This window comes from Aplidium turbinatum, chromosome 1 (assembly GCF_918807975.1).
Source record: "Aplidium turbinatum chromosome 1, kaAplTurb1.1, whole genome shotgun sequence".
Classification (NCBI taxonomy): Eukaryota; Metazoa; Chordata; class Ascidiacea; order Aplousobranchia; family Polyclinidae; genus Aplidium; species Aplidium turbinatum.
In genome coordinates, this window is record NC_137472.1 from 32,093,384 (window position 1) to 32,110,867 (window position 17,484).

The following is a 17,484-nucleotide window of genomic DNA, read 5'->3' on the forward strand; positions in this document are numbered from 1 at the left end:
CACATAGCTTTAGCTGATATATTTAAGATTTGTATGGACAGTTGCTATAAAGATCGGCCATGGTGCGTTATCAAGAGTGCTGATGGTCGTAAGGGGAACACGTCTTGATGCGTTTAGCTCATAGCAAAGAAGAGCAAGGCAGGCAAAGAAAACCCCACAAAGAAATCCTACCACGGGCAAAGCCATTTCAAGCGCAACGCACCATAGGCCTTGCACGACTCACAAAATAGATAGGCTATAACTTGACGACAGGAAAACAATGACAAAAACAAATAAAACAAACTAGCAAAAACAACATCATCATCATCATTCATATTGCAATTGCTCTTGATCAAGCTCAGAGAAACAAAGCAAACATTTCTTGGGTGCTTTGAAATTGCAAAGCCTACCATAAATCTGTCGGGATATCAATACAAATGTAAGAAGTACTGAATAGCTGTTCATCAGGCTGCATACAGTTACTGTTAAATGCTTGATGTTACTCAACTGGCATATCCCTACAGGACTAAAATATTTTGGAGGTAGCAGAACTAAAATTACCTATTCGGTACCCGTTGATCAACTCTGGTTAGTAGGCTGCTACTTAGTAGTCTACATTGATAGTTCACGGGACCACCATTCAATTGCAAAACAATACTTGGAGAGACCAACAATGATACATACCGTATTAAAATAGTTACCTGCATTGAGTTTGAGAAAATACAATCAAATATGCATATTCAGATGAACTTAACAGAGACCATAAATAATGTCTCCTTCTCTTCAAATTAACACGTACTTTAAAGGGTAGATGTTAATATCTTAAAGTTGATTCAAATATTTTTTTCATGATAATATACAGTAGTTTACATTATCACAACTTCTGTGTCCTACATGAAATATTTTAGGTCTTGTTTTTATCTTTAGCAATTAGTATTTTGCTGCCATGTCTGTCATTTTCACGGAGAAAAAATTTCGGTCTGTTTATGAATATGTACCTCATCCGGACAAATCGTTTTCAAAAAGATTAAAAGGTTTTTCATTTGGATTGTCAAAACAAACTGCATTTAATGTATTGCCAATATTATCATGGTTACCCAAGTACAATGTTAAGGAATGGTTACTTGCAGATATTATTACTGGTATTACAGTTGGAATAATGCAAATTCCTCAAGGTGAGTTTAATACAATTACACCAAGAAAGTATGTTTGCATGTAATAAAATAAAAATAAACTGGAGCCTATTCTTATTGTCATTTTACATTTACAGGTTTGTTGCCTCTGCGATTTTTTTTCTAAGCATGTTTAGGCTATGTTTCAGCAGCTCTGTGACATTTGATGACAAACAGGTGTGTTCTTAATTAATACTGTTATGTAGAATGTTATGCTTGTTACATTATCTGTGTATATGTAGGTATGGCTTATTCATCACTGGCTGGACTGCCTCCTGTGTATGGTCTTTATACTGGCTTTTTTCCTGTTCTTCTCTACACAATATTAGGAACATCCCACCATGTTTCAGTAGGTAAGATTATGAGTAAATCATTTATTGCTTTTGTGTGAGCTCCTTCACGTCGTAGCTGATGCTTTTCACCATTCACAAAAAAGTTTATTTGGCCTACTCAAGCAATACAAGCAGAGACTGTTGCTTTTGTGTGATCTTTCAGTAACAAAACTTTAAGTTAGAGAAAGTTGATTTCTGGTTTGAAGGTTTTGCCTTGACTTTCTAAAGAGAATTTTTCATTCAGAAGTTATCCTCTTTTGGTGGTGTAAAATGCAAAATTGTTGTTCTAAGTAGGGTGGTCACATACAAGGATTTCCAGATGCACGGTACTTTAAACTTTTAGCAGAAATGCCGTATTTATCCGTATATAAGTTGCACCCCAAAATTTGGCTCAAATATTGGTACAAAATTTTTTTTTAGCAAATTTTATTGAAAAACAACAATCAAAATTTTAAAAGCTTTCAAACTCATTTTGAAGCCTTCAAACTCACATGCGAGATGTTCGCATTAAAATTCACATGCATGCTGTGCAGTGAGCATGTTAATGCGATGCTCGCAATCCTTGCACGCAAAATACAAACGCTTAATAGCAGCACTAACGCGCGATCTGTAGCATTTGTTTGTCAGAAGTTCAGAACCTTGTGTATAAGTCGCACCTTCGTGTATAAGTCGCACCCCAAACTTTTTGGGCAAGATTTGGTGCAAAGTTTTGCGACTTATACACTGATAAATACGGTACTTAAAAGTAGACCAATGCTAGCCCTGGTAAACTATAATCAAAATTTTGAAAAGTTACACCAACTTTAGCGACTTTATGTGAACTCATCTCGTTAGGCACAAAATATATGTCTGTACATAAAAAAATAATCATATTGTGTAAACATAATTTGAATAAGCTATTTTCACCATTTTTGCAATATTGCATTTGTAATGGAATTTGTTACCCCTCACCTCGATCGTAGCCGGTCGTTTAGTCAACAGACATTTGGGTTAGGGTTAGAGTTAGGGTTAAGGTTAGTTAACTAACCCTAACCCTAAAATGAAGCGTTCTGTCGACCTAATGTCCTGTCGACCAAATGTCCTGTCTACCAAATGTCCTGTCGACCAAATGTCCTGTCGACCAAATGTCCTGTCGACCAAATGTCCTGTCGACCAAATGTCCTGTCGACCAAATGTCCTGTCGACCAAATGTCCTGTCGACCAAATGTCCTGTTGACCAAATGTCCTGTCGACCAAATGTCCTGTCGACCAAATGTCCTGTTGACCAAATGTTTGTCAACCAAACGTCCTGTCGACCAAATGTCTGTCGACCAAATGACTGTCGACCAAATGACTATGTACCCACCTCGATAGTATTTCATAATTTATGTGGCTCGTTTAGTGACTTGATTCTCCATACCTGATTTAACGTAATCATTTTTCTTTGAAGTTATTGTAAACAATACCTGAGTTGCTGTGTTTTTTAGGTGCTTACGGAATGGCTAGCCTTATGCTGGGAGCTTCCTTGCAAGCATTAGTGCCATCTCCTGTAGTAGATGAGGTGCACGTCACAACAAATCTTACTCAACTTTGGAATGCTGTATACGAAGAAAGAATCTTGTATGCCAATGCTGTGTCACTATTTTCTGGTCTTTTTTTGGTTAGAATAGTTCTTTTATTTATCGGTTGTTTTTTATTTTGTTTAAACCATTTGTGAAGTGAAATGGCATTATTGAAGGTAAGCAAAGGCCAAACCAAAAACTAAAGTTTTACACACAAATCTACCCTTTGACGTCATAATTATTGTTTTGACTTGATTTTGTTTGTTTTATATTTTAATTAAATTTGTATATTTTGGTTATAGTAAAATATAGTACCTGGATTGGTGTCATTATTTACCGTAAGTTTTTGAAGGTCTAACAAAGAAATAAAACTCCATGACTTTCATGGCATGCATCTGGATAAAAAAGTGTTTGAAATATAATTTTATTGCTTTTTGCATAAGACCGTACCTTTAGAACAATAAAATAACAAACAACAAATTTATATTAAAATAATATTAGACTGTATGAATAAAACTTTCCACCACTTTAGATTGAAATGAAGTTTGTCACAAATTATTTTTTTTATAGATTATTTTTAGTATATTTCATCTTGGTTTTGTGACTCGACTATTTGCTCGTTCAGTTCAAAGTGGATTCATCTTTGGAATTGCTTTTTTAACTGTGCTCTCCCAAGTCAAATCGTTGTTGGGAGTGAGCACTGGCAGTTATTCGGGTGTGTTTAGTTCTGTCTGGGTAAGTACAACTTCAAGTGGTCCATTAAGGTTATTACGAGTCTTAATGTCGAATATCTTAATGCTATTGCGACTGAAAGTTATGAAGCTAGTGATAAATATCGTCAATGTGAGATAGATTACAGTAAAAGTTATACTTGATACACAATTAGTCTCGCAATCAGATGCCCTCTGCTTCAAGCAGCCCTCGCAGCGAATCGCTCCAAGTTAATTGCCTTAGATAAGATGGGTCATGGCCACCTGGAGATGCGGCCTGATTTGTCACATTTTGCAGATTTTGTTTACAGCTACTGCTAGTGCTTGACTGACATTTTTTGAGATGTTTTTAATTTTTGCGGTTTTCTAATGACAAAAAACTTTTTTTTGCCTTGGAGAAGCAGTAGCAAATGAGAAAAAGTAAGTTGAAAAACGCAAAATCAGACTGTTATTGAAAATTAACAGTCTGACTAAAATCTACAAAATCAAATTTTCTTTGTTTTTCAACATGTGAGGATGTTAAAACCTATTGTGTCATCTGGGGAAAAGAATAAAGAAAGCGTAAAAATCAAATTTTTTGAAAAATTTATTTAAACGTTCGCCCAAAGTTAGAAAAACTTGGAAATTTCTGCAAAATGTGACAAATCAGGCCATATCTTTAGGTGGCCATGGATGGGTTTATCATTGATGTTAGAGTAACTGGAAAAGTTCGTTAGATTTTACTTTTACCTGCTGAAAAGAAGGGTGTCAAATGTCAAATGCAATAATCATGTCATTCATTTTCTACCAACAAACCTGAAACAATCTTTGCAGTTTTGTTGCAAGGTTTTCTGATTCTGTTCATTTCTGCAGTCTATAATTGCACTTGCTGCTGGAACCAAATATTTCGGTACCCGTTGATTAACTCTGGTTAGTAAGCTGCTACTTAGCAGTCTACACTGATAGTTCACTAGACCACGATTCAATTGCGAAACAATACATGGAGAGACTCAGCAATGATGGTTTGATCGCAGTATATGCACTCGTGCAGTGCACTTCAAAGGCATTTGAAAATGAGTTTCAATTCATCCACACTTAGTGGATAGAATAATTCTGAAGCAACGTCACTTTATCCACTTCGGTGACCGATTCCACTACGGCATCCCTTTAAGTCCTTTATGTTAATGCCAAACTGGGTTAAGGATTAAACTTCAAGTTAACTATTTTCAGTGCAAAGATAACGTTTATTATACTGGCTCATTAGTTGTACCGCGTACGCCACAGTGTACATTAGGGTGGGTCGATTTCTCCATTTATCATATAAATTTGAACATAGGTGCGACTTTACCTTGTAAACACTTCCTCAAAGTTTAAAATCGTTTTGTGCACAGCAACCCATTACCCCAATGACCCCCTGTTTCTATAACAGGGTTGCCAGATTGAGCGAAAAGTTGCGGAAAATTTTGTCATTTTATCTCATTTTTTCGCCCAATCAGGCCATCCTGCGCAGTGAGCGAACTTCTAATAGTTGTGCGGTTTAACACGCCACAAAAAAGCTTTGTGAAACTGACTCTTTATCTGATTCATCCGATAACGATCCGAGTTTCATGGAGAGTGTCTCAACAAGTAGTGCCTACAATAGGCTACCATACCAACCCTTTGTGTTGCAAGGGAAGCCCATCAAAAGATGGTTTTTGACGAAACAGTTGCTACCATTGCCACTGCTACTTTGCAGGATGTGTTAGGAAAAGACTTCTCCACAAACATCACCCACGGAAAGTGAGACATAGCCGAGTCAAGAGGCGTACTAGATTGAAACCAACCCAACATGTCGTCAATAATTTTATATCGCTCTATTTTGATGGGAGAAAGGATAAATCATGTGTCTTTGATGACTACCACCACAGGAGAAAAATAAAAGAATACCATTACGTTTTACTGACACAACCTGGTGACATCAACATTTCTCATGTCACAACACCAAGTGGTCGTTCAGTTGACATTTTAAAATGTATGATCGACGAGAATATGAACATGGATGGAATTCGAATAACAGTTTGTGACGGGACAGCAGTGAACATTGGGAATCGTAATGGAGTAATTGCTAGAATAGAAGATCATATCCATTATCCAGTATGAAGTTCAATGGAATATATGTTGGCCTATGCTGCCCATCAATGAGTTACCATTGCGGCATCTATTTGGATTATTTGAAAAGGCATCTGGTCAAGAAACATTCATTGGCGATATTCTGTGGTCAAACCTTATAGTCTTGGAGATCGCATTGTTTGATAACATTGAAACTCCCCATTTGCCAAAATTGGACAATTCAAAGATTTAAGCACAGACCAGATGTACCTTTTGGAACTCTGCCATGCAATCAGTTTTGGGGAATGCTCTGAAACACTCTTACACAGAGATTCTGGGAAATATAATCATTCAAAGGAGCAAATCGAATGTGCCGCTATTATGTTAGTCAAACCCATCCACCAGAAGCTGTTAAGACATTGACACGATTCATTGCAACTGTATATGGGCCTGTATGGTTTGCACTAAGATGGCCACAGATATCAGCGATGCTCCAGCAGTAGGCTACTTTCCCTTATGATACAACTCAGTCGTGGTCTTGAGCCAGTAGAAGTGCAGTCTGTTATCGACAAATCGATCAAGCAAAATTGTTATGCAGCTCACCCGGAAAACTTGTTATATGCCATGTTTCATGACAATAGACCTGCCATTCATTCGTGAAGTAGCTGTTATAGTCGATTTCTGAAAGCACGAAAGCTTTCATCTACAATAATATGAAGATTCCATCGCCCTGCTGAGCAACTTAATCTTAATGCAATGGATTATATTGATATGATCGACTGGACATAGATTGACGTTACTAAACCACCATTATTATCATCTTAGAACTAAGAGTAAGGATGAACTTTGGGATGCAATAAAGTCAGTCCCTGTAAAGTCGTCATACACACCACAGACTCAAGCCGTTGAAAGAATGATTCGTGTAGTTGCTGAGGTCAGCCTCAAAACTGACGGAAAGGAGAAAAGGAACTCTATGATTTATTCTATCTTAGATGCAAGGAAGCAGCGGCCTATTTGAATCAAAGAAAGACTGTGTTGTTATAGTTTAACATCCAGGTGTGGCCATAACTCATTACATTTCAATTGTGTTTCGTTTTCACTGTAGCCTACCTATTGAATATAATTTACCGTGATGTAGAAAATTGTATTTTTCCATACCACCTGGGGTAAGTGGTTAGAAGCACACCATCACATTGAAATTTTACCACTTTATTTAGTATGGCAAGCCTCACCTAAATACCGATTTATGCGACAATCCGACAATTTTATGTGAAAATCGACCCACCCTAGTGTACATGTCTTGTAAACTTGTCTTGTGAATATTTCATCTGGAGTTTCAATTGGTCATTGTTGATTTTGTTATAGGTGATTCGTGATCTTATTCTTGCCGTTACGTCTTTAGATCAAGAAGGAAGATGGCACACTGCTGGCAGTGTTGTGACGTCAGCAATTTGTATTGTATTTCTTTGGGTGGTGAAAATAATCAACGAAAAATATAGAAAAAAATTTCCATTGAACATTCCAATACCAGGAGAGATGCTGGTGGTGTGTTATTACCTTATTTGTTGCCGACATATAGTTAAATAAGGTTTAAAGTCAATCTTTTTTTGTGTATTTGACCTGCTTTGCTTAAGAGAATAAGACAAGCTTTTTTTGTTTACTTGCAGTGATGTGCGTATCATTGTTATGAGAACTTTTGGCCTTGTTTTCAAACTCTTTCAGCTTGAAGAGCTCAAATTCAGGGAAAGCGTTAAATGTTTCCAACACTATGTGCAGCAAATGTAATAAAATCATAACTTTGAAACGTTTTTAAATGTTACAAAAACAGAAAAATGAGATTTTTTGCGTCACTTGCGTTTCTCGTAATTACTTTTCAAACGTTAGTTTGCATTTCAGATTATGTTCGGAACCCTCATATCTTGGCTTGCTGACTTGGAAAATGCTTATCATGTTTTGGTTGTTGGCACTGTGCCTAAAGGGTACGTAACGTTGCGCTATTTTGAGGTTAGAACAATTGATGTGGGTTGGTGTACGCTTGCTACAAAGTTGGTGCAGAAGGTACAATTGGTACATGAACTACCGAGGCCGGCGTAGTTGAGAATCAATTATCCTCAAAGCCTCGATTTTGTGCAAATTTTACTTTTATCTTTGGCAGAGCAATACCAGTGTGTTGCACAATGCACAGCATACAACTTGCAAACTAAATATTTTCCTTACCATATCTCAGATTACCGCACCCTCGCCTACCAAGTATCTCATTGTTTGGTGCCATTGCTGTGGAGTCTTTCGTAGTGGCAGTTGTTGGCTACTCAGTGTCCGTGTCACTGGCACAAGCTTTTGCTGCCGATAAAGGCTACAGGATAAATCCTAACCAGGTAAGTCTAACATGTCCATCTGTGCATACAAAATAAAAGCTAACGTCTAAGATTTTTTGAATTTTTTTTTGAAAATTATCGGGTACCGTAGCCTATTATCATTGCCGCTTTTACATCGTTTTAACGTCGCTAAACGTTCAAATCGTGCAGAAAAAAATAGAAACAAAATGTTTGAACAATTAAACGAAAATTTGTCGGTACCGTAGCCTAATTATCATTGCCGCTGTTACATCGTTTTAACGTCGCTAAACGTTGAAATCGTGCAGAAAAAAATAGAAATAAAATGTTTGCACAATTAAATGAAAATTCGTCGGTATCGTAGCCTAATTATCATTGCCGCTGTTTCATCGTTTTAACGTCGCTCAACGTTGAAATTGTGCAGAAAAAAATAGTCGAAGCTTTAGATGAGTGGGGTTTAGACCTAACCATTGAGATCTTGAGACTAAAAAGCGAATTAAATTTATTTTTGAACTATTCATGTTTGCTCAGATAAAATTGACATGTATCCTGCGTCGCCTTCTGCATGCAAACTTAGAATATATTAGAATCCTCGCCTATTACAAAATTCTAAATCCAACGACGACTTCTGTTTATTTACAGTAGAGAATTTTGTATTTTATTCCACAATATCGTTTCTTTTATAGTTGAAATTATCGAAGCTTTAGATGAGTGGGGTTTCAACCTAACCACTGAGATCTTAAATCATATTTATGACACTGGAAACATCCCTAGTGATATGGTACGTTCCATATTCATAACTTCACCAAAGAAAACCGGAGCAACAGAATGCTCACTTCATATCTTAAATATCTTTGCTATGTTGACGTGTATTGTTTTTGATATGATGGTCACAAATAAAAACAATTCAATTGAACTGACATGACGAATTTTCGTTTAATTGTTCAAACATTTTATTTCTATTTTTTTTCTGCACGATTTGAACGTTTAGCGACGTTAAAACGATGTAAAAGCGGCAATGATAATTAGGCTGCAGTTCCCGATAATTTTCAAAAAAAATTTCAAAAAATCTCCGAATAGGGAACTCTCCGAAAAAGGCTCTCTCCGAATAGGGAACTCTCAGAATCGTACTCTCCGAATCGGACTCTCCGAATCGAACTCACCGAATAGTAGCAGACCCTGTTTTGTACAGGGTCATCAATAATTAACGTTATAACTTCAAACAACTGTATTTAACAAATGGTAGACAATTTTTGAGTAATAAACACATAATATTATTGTTAAATATAATAAATAAATATGTGGGAAAAACAAGTTTTTCCTACATATTTATTTACTCAAATGTCCGCCATTTGCGTCGATAACAAGTCGGAGACGCTTCGAAAAGGACCTGCAAGAGTCACGAATAACTCTTTGAGATATTTTGGCTCATTCTTTTTTCATATTAGCCTTCAGCGCTTCCAAACTTTGTGGTGTTTGGTCGAAACCTTGTTCTACAGATAAGACCAGATGCCAAAGTCTAGAGAGTTCAGGTCTGGGGATGAAGGAGGCCATTCTTCCTTGGAAATGAAGAACGGCACATTGGCTGATAAGCCAGTTCTGCGTTCTCTTAGCTCCATGGCTCATCTTCAAATCCTTCTTGAGAACTGTGAACATGGTTCCATAGGCTACGTTCGCCTCCTTTGCCAGTTTTTGAATTGGATCTCTTGCAACGTTAATTATTATTGATGACCCTGTATAATGAAAATCAGTGAAAAGTTTTATCATCCTTTCGACGATATTTAAAATGCTAGTGTCTTATTTGGACTTACGCGGGTCTTGGTTCTTGCAAGTAATCTTACTTTCAACATTTCAATTAATTATTGTTGTAGGAAATATTCGCTTTTGTAAATGATTAATGAATCAATTCCTGTCTTGCATTTGTAAGCGCGTGTGAGCACTCAGTAGTGCAAGCAATCAATCAAGATGTGACCACACATTGATTACTTCAGAAAGTATTGTCATATTGAAAATTTAAACATACACCAATAACCTAGAGTCCTAGACTATGTTAGCTTTTACCAATTTTAAAGATTTTGTACAGTTTTCTTTGTTTGAATGCACTTCATGGTAAGAATAAAAGCTTTAATTTAATTAACGTGGGCAAAAACAACTTAAATCTTGTTTTAAAATATATATTTATACTTTTTTTGTTTTGTAACTTTTTCAGGAGTTACTTGCGTTCGGAACCTGCAATTTTGTTGGTTCTTTTTTTTCTTGCATCCCAGCTTTTCCCACCATGTCCAGAAGCTGTGTGCAGGTGAGATGCTGATGATGGTTAGCACTGGTTCACTTAGATCAGTATAACACTGTGAAGCACTTGTTAAAGTTCAAAGTTTTTCTTGCAGGATGGATAGAAAAAGGGTGAAGGTGTTTGCTTTGCAAGTAAACGATACAAGTCCGCAGATAGAATATGCAAAAAACGACATATGAAATACAACATCTCTTGTTGTGATACGCATCACACGCTTTCCATAATGAAATAGATTCTTAAACAATGTTAAAATTCAATTGTTCTCCAAACTGTATGTATAAACACTTAAAAAAGCGCCATTGAAACCAAATACATGTGAAAGATAGCAGTTTTTTAAATCGAATCGTTTCTTGATATTCAGCTGGAGAGTGGAGGGAAGACGCAGCTAGTTGGTTGGATCTCATCGTTCCTCTTGTTGCTCGTCCTTCTCTTCATCGCTCCCATATTCCAATACCTCCCTAAGGTGTGTTTTAGCGATATGTGTGATTTCATAAGGTATAACCAGTAACCACAATCGGTACATCTAAACCTAGACATCACTTCGTGAGCTTTAGCGTTAGTTCTTCACGTGGTTTTGTTTGAAGACAAGTTATGAACAATGTCGTACAAAACTGCGCTCTTGTGTAAACCAGAGTAACTGCAAATAATGTCATAGGCTTTTTTCAATATTGGCGCTGTTGAAGAGTTGTGCTGTTGAATGAACTCATTGAACTGTTCCTTTGATTAACCATTTGTTTGGTGGTTTTGATTTCCACTAAATTTAAAAAAAAAAAAGTTATATGCCATCTTAATCAACATCATGTTTGATCAATTGCAGCTACCAGTCATAATGTTGCCAGCTTCGTATTACATCGTTGTATATTTATTTCAAATTTGTTAGATGGTGAAATAATGAAGATTCTAGTTTGCGTTTAACTTTAGTTTTTTTATCATAAAGATGTGCTGGGCACCAAGGAGGCATAATGCAAGACTTTACTTCGATTGCATTAACTTGCACTAAAGCGATGGTGCAAAATAGTTACTATGTGACTGCATCGGGACACTAAATCATTAAAAAAATGTTGTGTCGGCTAGGTAATGAGCTAAACAATAACAGAGTGCTAGTTTTCTTCGCCCCGTTTGGTTATTTACATAATGAGATAACAAAATTGATCTTGGCGTTTTTTTACGTGGAGGTAGATCGTGACGTGAACGACAGTTGTGAAATTCGCTACTATCAGTATTTGAGGAATTTCTACCAAACACTTTTATTGTCTAGGCTTGTCTCGCTTCTATAGTTGTGGTTGCTGTCAGTGGAATGTTCAAAAACATATTGAACATTAAACGGTATTGGACCAATCATAAGCTTGATGCTATCACGTGGTCTGTGACATGCATGGCAACGATCTTGCTGGATGTGGTAAGTTGTGAAGTTTATTGTCATATAAGCGCTTTCATAAAAAAAATATCAAATCTTGACAAATAACTTCTGACAGTTTTTTTTTTTATATAAATTGTAACTAGGAGAGTACGTATGAAAGTATTGTATAGCACTCTACTTGCAAAGTGGAGTGTTTACTCTGACGAACTTTTAGCCACATAACCTGACGCGTGGACGTCACTGTAATAGCACCTAACGCACCGTATTATTGTAATTTTCTTATGAATTCTTTAAAGTTGCACAACAAACTGTGCTCGGTTTATGCTGATTACTTTCTTTCTAAAACAGTTCATAGTACCCTTTGCTTAGTGTTTCTCTTAATGACTACTATTTTATATATTTCTTGAATCTTGAAAAACAGTCGGTATGAGAATTTGTTGTGTTGCAGATTTTAGGTTTAGCTTGTGGAATCATTTCCCTTCTCTTATTTTCATTATTCAAGACCAGCTTTGTTAAACTACGTCATTTGCAACGGATCGACACAACGGAAGTTTATCGCGAAAAAGATCTTTATAAAAAGGTGCACAGCTAGTATGTATTGTAGACTGTACATAAACTTGAGTGTTTTTTTGTCCTATTTTTCTACAAAAACTCTAATGCTGAAATTAAAAACAGCTTGTCGTGCAACAGGTTCTGTGCTCATTGTAGTTGAAGATGTTTGAAGGTGACTATCCATATTGTGAAATATGACAGAGACTAATCTATAAAATTCCACTCTTCGTTTATGCTTGAAACTGTGAATACATCTCCAAACTCAATGACAAAATCATCTTCTATCTAATTAACCACATCGGCATTTACCAGTTAAAATAATTTTGTGCTATTTAAATTGTTTTAATTGATTACAGGGCGCTCCTGTAAATGATCATGTGATGCTCCTTCAATTTCACGGTCCACTGAATTTCTTCAATAGCGCCACCTTCCGGAAATCAATCATAAAGAAGAGTGGAGTTGATCCAGCAGATAAAGCGAAAGAAATTAAATCCCCTGCTGCCAAAAAGGTTTCTAAACTCTGCAAAACGCTGTAACAATAACGTGCAACCTAGAAAGAAACGATTTCCATATTTCTGCACAATAAAAAGACCCGTGTGTTATTTTAATCAAATCACGCAAGTGACATTGTAGTCTAAGCCACTAGTAGCTGAACCAATATTAGAATTCGATATGTTGCCTTCACCAGGAGCAATCCGGATAGAACCGCCTTTATTCACTTTATACTAGTTATGTGTTTTGGATACAACTGAGTTATGAAGGGAGCATTACTTGCTCTTTCCCTATTGCATTGCGGCGAAATTTCTGTTCATCAGCGATCCAGATAGTCTTGCAGTGATGGAATATTATTCGGGGTGTAATTAGCATTGTTTTATGATTCAAGTGATTAGCTGTGTTATAACATTATTTGAAAAGCAATAGATTGAGTTTCGCTTTTAGCAGCATGATCCATGTTAACTTCACAATGTAAATACCGACGATCTGTTTTAGCCTGATGCTGCGGGTTCGCTGTGGTAGTAGCGGTTTGCACTAGCTTTCGCAACACAGTTCCCTGGTCATGTGCTGTGACGATTATTTGAAATGTCGTTATTTCAGAAAGATGAAGATGACATCGAACTTGAAGTCAAGTCACCATCCTCAGCTTTAAAAGAATTGATCACTGGTGAGAACCTAGGCAAATGTTTCGCAGTGCACCGCCTGAATTGTTTTGTCAGGTTATGGTCTGATAGTTCAAACCAGGCTGTATCCAATAGCAAACTTACATTGCTGATGTACCTGATGTTATTTACCTGATGTAAAGTTGTACAGTAGTCCCCGTTTATCAAAACCACGGTTAATAGGCCCAATTTGGTCCGGTCTGAAATTGCTGAATGTATGGGAGTGGCAGAGAATCGTCCCCCTCTTGATAGACTCAGTTTCTTTTCAAGTATACTTTTTAAGCTTGATCTGTTATGCAGGTTCCCATAAGAGCATATAACCTTTTGAGTTTTTTCGTTTGTAAAATTCTTTATTTGATCGTATGAAAACAATGCAGTTGTGGATCCACCTTCACCCTCTGTTGACGTCATAATACTCGATTGTTCGGGAATATCCAGTTTGGATGTCGTTGGGAGTGATGCCTTTGCTAAGGTAAGCTTGCAAATTATTGAGTTTAAAATTTTTTTTGTGTTTGCAAAGATGATCTTTGAAATATTTACTTGTTTGTATTTATCACTGTTGCTTCAAGTTCGGACGTTTTACTCAATAATCTAATCTTCTTTCATGAAATTTGAAGAATCTATCTTGCCATATCAATATCGTTATCAGTTTTTTCTTTCAATTAAGTTCATCTGCCAGTATTAATAATATGTTTATTGCCTTCGCCAGGTGATTGCTGATTACAAAGAAGTTGGAGTCGATTTCCTTTTAGCCTGTTGCTCAGGTGCGTTACCACATTCCGTCCAGGTTTAATACTTCAAGTCGATTCATCGACTCTTCAGCCATTTACTTTACTTCGCCAGATCTTCAGTTCATTGGAGCAATGATGGTCGCTATCACATGTTCCGCTGAATCACCGAATGTTCGCGAACTAATCCCCTAAATATTTCACAAAACAATGACTATTTTAGTTTGTTTAAATCGAACGGTTTTGCAAGAAAGTAACGTTTTTTAAAATCACACTGTCATTGAAACTTGCATTTTGCTTTTAGTGTTAAAATCTTTCAATTCAGTTCCTTACGTTTTTCACAGAAAACCTCATCAAATGTCTTCAAACGGTAAGCGATTACGACATCTCCGAATTGTCGTACGTCACTGTTCACGACGCAGTTGAAGCTGCTTTGAGCGGAAATCACAAAGTGACGATTTGCTGCGAGGAAGAAACTTGTGATCGCGCGGAGACTTCCATCTCATCTTCTCATTCTTCATCCTCCCCTGGAGCTTAACGTTTAAGTTGGAAGAGCGATTGCGTTGGGAAAATAGCGAGTCACGTCAAGACACGTTCTGCTGCTTTCTTTAGCTTGGACGATTAAGTGGCATTGGCTTCAGCCATTGAAAGGGATCATAAAAGTTTAAAATGGTGATTTGATGAATTGACCTGTAAAAGCTTGTTGGCTTTGATTGCAAATCGATTCATATATAGCGTTGTCATGGCGAACCATTGAGCGTCATTGACTCGTTTTAAATTTCTTGACTACGAACGACAAGCGTTAAACATTTTTAATGAAGACTTGAGATTAGATACTTAATTATCATCAATCATTGCTGTGCTTAGTTTAGCAATTTGGCCAATTCGCTCTGTTTTCCAAAAGAGAAAACTGCTCTATTGCGCCTTCTGACGAGATGTTCATATTGCTGTTTTGGCGATTACAAGGTGATTCGCTGACCATACTTCATGTACGAGGTTATTTTGTTCTACTGTGCCATCGGTTCTTTCCTATTGGAAGCATTGTTCTTAAGACGAATTAGTGTGAAAACTATACAGTTGATTAATTCTTTGCAACGAATCGTGCGAACTTCACTACTTGCGTTTTATCCCATTTGTTCAAACGCATACCCGAATAATAATATGCAAGGAAATGTTTCGTCGCTGTGATTATAGTATTTTTTCGGGAAAATTGATGCAAAGTTTTTTTTGTCTCGTTTGACGCTTACAGTTCATTAAATGTGAACTGAATGTTGCTAACTGTGTCTTGATGTGATCGATCATGGTTTATTTGTCTTGGTGCTTCATTCGTACTAGAAATGGATCTATATATTATACTATAGTGTATTCTATTAGAGTATCATCTCATGCTGTGTTGAAAAATTTAAAGTTTGCGGAGAGTACAATAACGGAAGCCTTCAGGCTGAAACGATTGCGCTGTTTTAATGATTATTGTTGTTAGGAAACTCATTGCACAGAGATTAGCATTCTTCTAACTACCAATGGATTGCTGCAGTGCTGCACAAACTTGGACAATATTACTCGGTCATAATTATTTCCATCGTGGTGAAGTTTCGACTAGTTTCAAGCCTGAAAGTAGGCTATCCAAAACGGTCTTAATTTACAACTTTTATTGCATTTTCATTAAGAATATAATCAGTGTTAATCACACCTTCCCTATTGAGGTGGTGACTTTCAAAAGTAACAGTTGGCTACATTACTGTCTTTCACTGCTTCTGACAAACATTGAATTACTTGATAGTGTTATAAAACATGCCTTTACTCATGTGACTCGTAGGTTGTGATGCAATTTGTTTCTGTATTAATGTTGGCAAATAAAGTTACTTTTGTCAAGAGCTTCCAATTATTTTCCTCACTCACTTCGCAACAATATTTCAATACAAATCTTTTTTGTCGTGAATGTACAATTGTACAAAACTGTAAATGTTGAGATTGTTTGTAGTTTATGAAACTTCGAGAACAATGAACCTTTTGATTAAATAATTTGAAGCAGTTTCATAATGATTTCCATCTTAACAGTAAATCTTCAGACGTTGGGTCAATGCAAAATTGTAAGTGAAAGTAGTTTTTTTATTGCATTATTTAAAAAATCAATTAAATATAACTTTATACGACTGTAATAAACGATTTCTAAAACAGCAGAAACCCTTCTTTTGTTTGAAAAACGTACTTTTCTACGAAAAAGATTAGTTGTTTTGAAAAAAAATTCATTTTGTCTCCGATCACTCAAGTGCTACGGCAGTAGTCATCAAAAGGTCAGGCAGGAAATGTAAGACGACATCATAGCAGTAAAATAAGTTCGTGATACTTGTATTGTCTAACAGGCAGCGCATAATCACCACGATGCAAATGGCAATTTTGGGATTATGCGGGACATTGAACTTTTATAGCTTCAAATTGAAAAGCACCTTTTATTCTCGTGGATATGTTTGACTGAGGCAACCCCACACTTTTAACAAGCGATAGCTTTCAGAGAGCTGCTTTTATTACTTCAATTATGAAAGAAGTAACCCAGCGAGGTCATATTGATGAATCTTTTTGCCTCCAGTGGCAGTAGATGTTAATTGATTTGTCCATTATTGCTGTAGTTTTACACAACTGCATTGTAGGCACATTGCCAATAGATGTATTAGTGTGAACAAACGTTCTCTTAGCTTTTTTCAATGCAAATTAAGGTGTTGCGACCGTGCCATATTTTAAACTGATTGTCCTGCTTTGGTATCATGCACGCTATAACATCCGCGTTTTGTCGCTTCTACCTTTTTCTGGACCTCTACTATGTTTGTCATATATTGTTTTGTTTTTTTCGTTGTGGTAGTCAGAAATAAAAACAAACTGAATTGAAATTGACCCGGGATTTAAGGATATTTCAAAATCCAGAGTATTGACCTTTGACCGCTTTGTTTTTGTAGCAAGTTGAAGCCACCTAGAAAAGCTTCACTTGTTTCTTTGCACGCTGTTACAGTTAAACCTTTATGAAAAAGAGCTCAGGATTATACATCGAAACAATCGTTTTTGGTTACGTATTTGCATATTACAATAACAGACCGCTCAGCATTCTCAGAAAAAATAGTCCACAACTCTAGTTGTAAGCTAATGATTCCACAGCCTACAAGCTCTGAAAATAATAAGTTCGCAGAAACTCATGTTTGCTTGAAAGTCACACTTCAGAAGCTAGTATGCAAACTAGGCTCTGTTTATGAAAGGCCTACAAAGAACGA

The 17,484-nt window shown here is 36.5% G+C and overlaps 2 protein-coding genes across 2 annotated transcripts; both read left to right on the forward strand.

Moving 5' to 3' along the window:
- The first annotated feature begins 1,086 nt into the window (after positions 1 to 1,086).
- On the forward strand, positions 1,087 to 13,125 carry LOC145774975 (solute carrier family 26 member 6-like). The gene is made up of 12 exons (XM_082586232.1): positions 1,087 to 1,154; positions 1,394 to 1,504; positions 2,950 to 3,122; positions 3,595 to 3,759; positions 7,167 to 7,346; positions 7,698 to 7,780; positions 8,029 to 8,176; positions 10,344 to 10,433; positions 10,789 to 10,890; positions 11,686 to 11,826; positions 12,236 to 12,367; positions 12,696 to 13,125. Exons 1-12 carry the CDS (start codon positions 1,139 to 1,141, stop codon positions 12,873 to 12,875), a joined length of 1,521 nt encoding a protein of 506 aa, XP_082442358.1. The 5' UTR covers positions 1,087 to 1,138; the 3' UTR covers positions 12,876 to 13,125.
- A 294-nt stretch (positions 13,126 to 13,419) lies between these two features.
- LOC145775972 (prestin-like) lies at positions 13,420 to 17,025 on the forward strand. Its single transcript, XM_082587385.1, has 4 exons — positions 13,420 to 13,501; positions 13,874 to 13,968; positions 14,206 to 14,260; positions 14,569 to 17,025. The coding sequence occupies exons 1-4, from the start codon at positions 13,420 to 13,422 to the stop codon at positions 14,760 to 14,762; spliced, it is 426 nt and encodes a 141-aa protein (XP_082443511.1). The 3' UTR covers positions 14,763 to 17,025.
- Positions 17,026 to 17,484: the final 459 nt, after the last annotated feature.

Bases quoted from the DNA above. Each gene is read 5' to 3' on its own strand.
- LOC145775972 (XM_082587385.1), top strand. From the start codon at position 13,420: ATGTCGTTATTTCAGAAAGATGAAGATGACATCGAACTTGAAGTCAAG. The intron at 13,502-13,873 runs GTGAGAACCTAG...AAAACAATGCAG, and splicing joins TTTAAAAGAATTGATCACTG to TTGTGGATCCACCTTCACCC. The intron at 14,261-14,568 runs GTGCGTTACCAC...CGTTTTTCACAG, and splicing joins CCTTTTAGCCTGTTGCTCAG to AAAACCTCATCAAATGTCTT.
- LOC145774975 (XM_082586232.1), top strand. The intron at 3,123-3,594 runs GTTAGAATAGTT...TTTTTTTTATAG, and splicing joins TATTTTCTGGTCTTTTTTTG to ATTATTTTTAGTATATTTCA. The intron at 11,827-12,235 runs GTAAGTTGTGAA...GTTGTGTTGCAG, and splicing joins CAACGATCTTGCTGGATGTG to ATTTTAGGTTTAGCTTGTGG.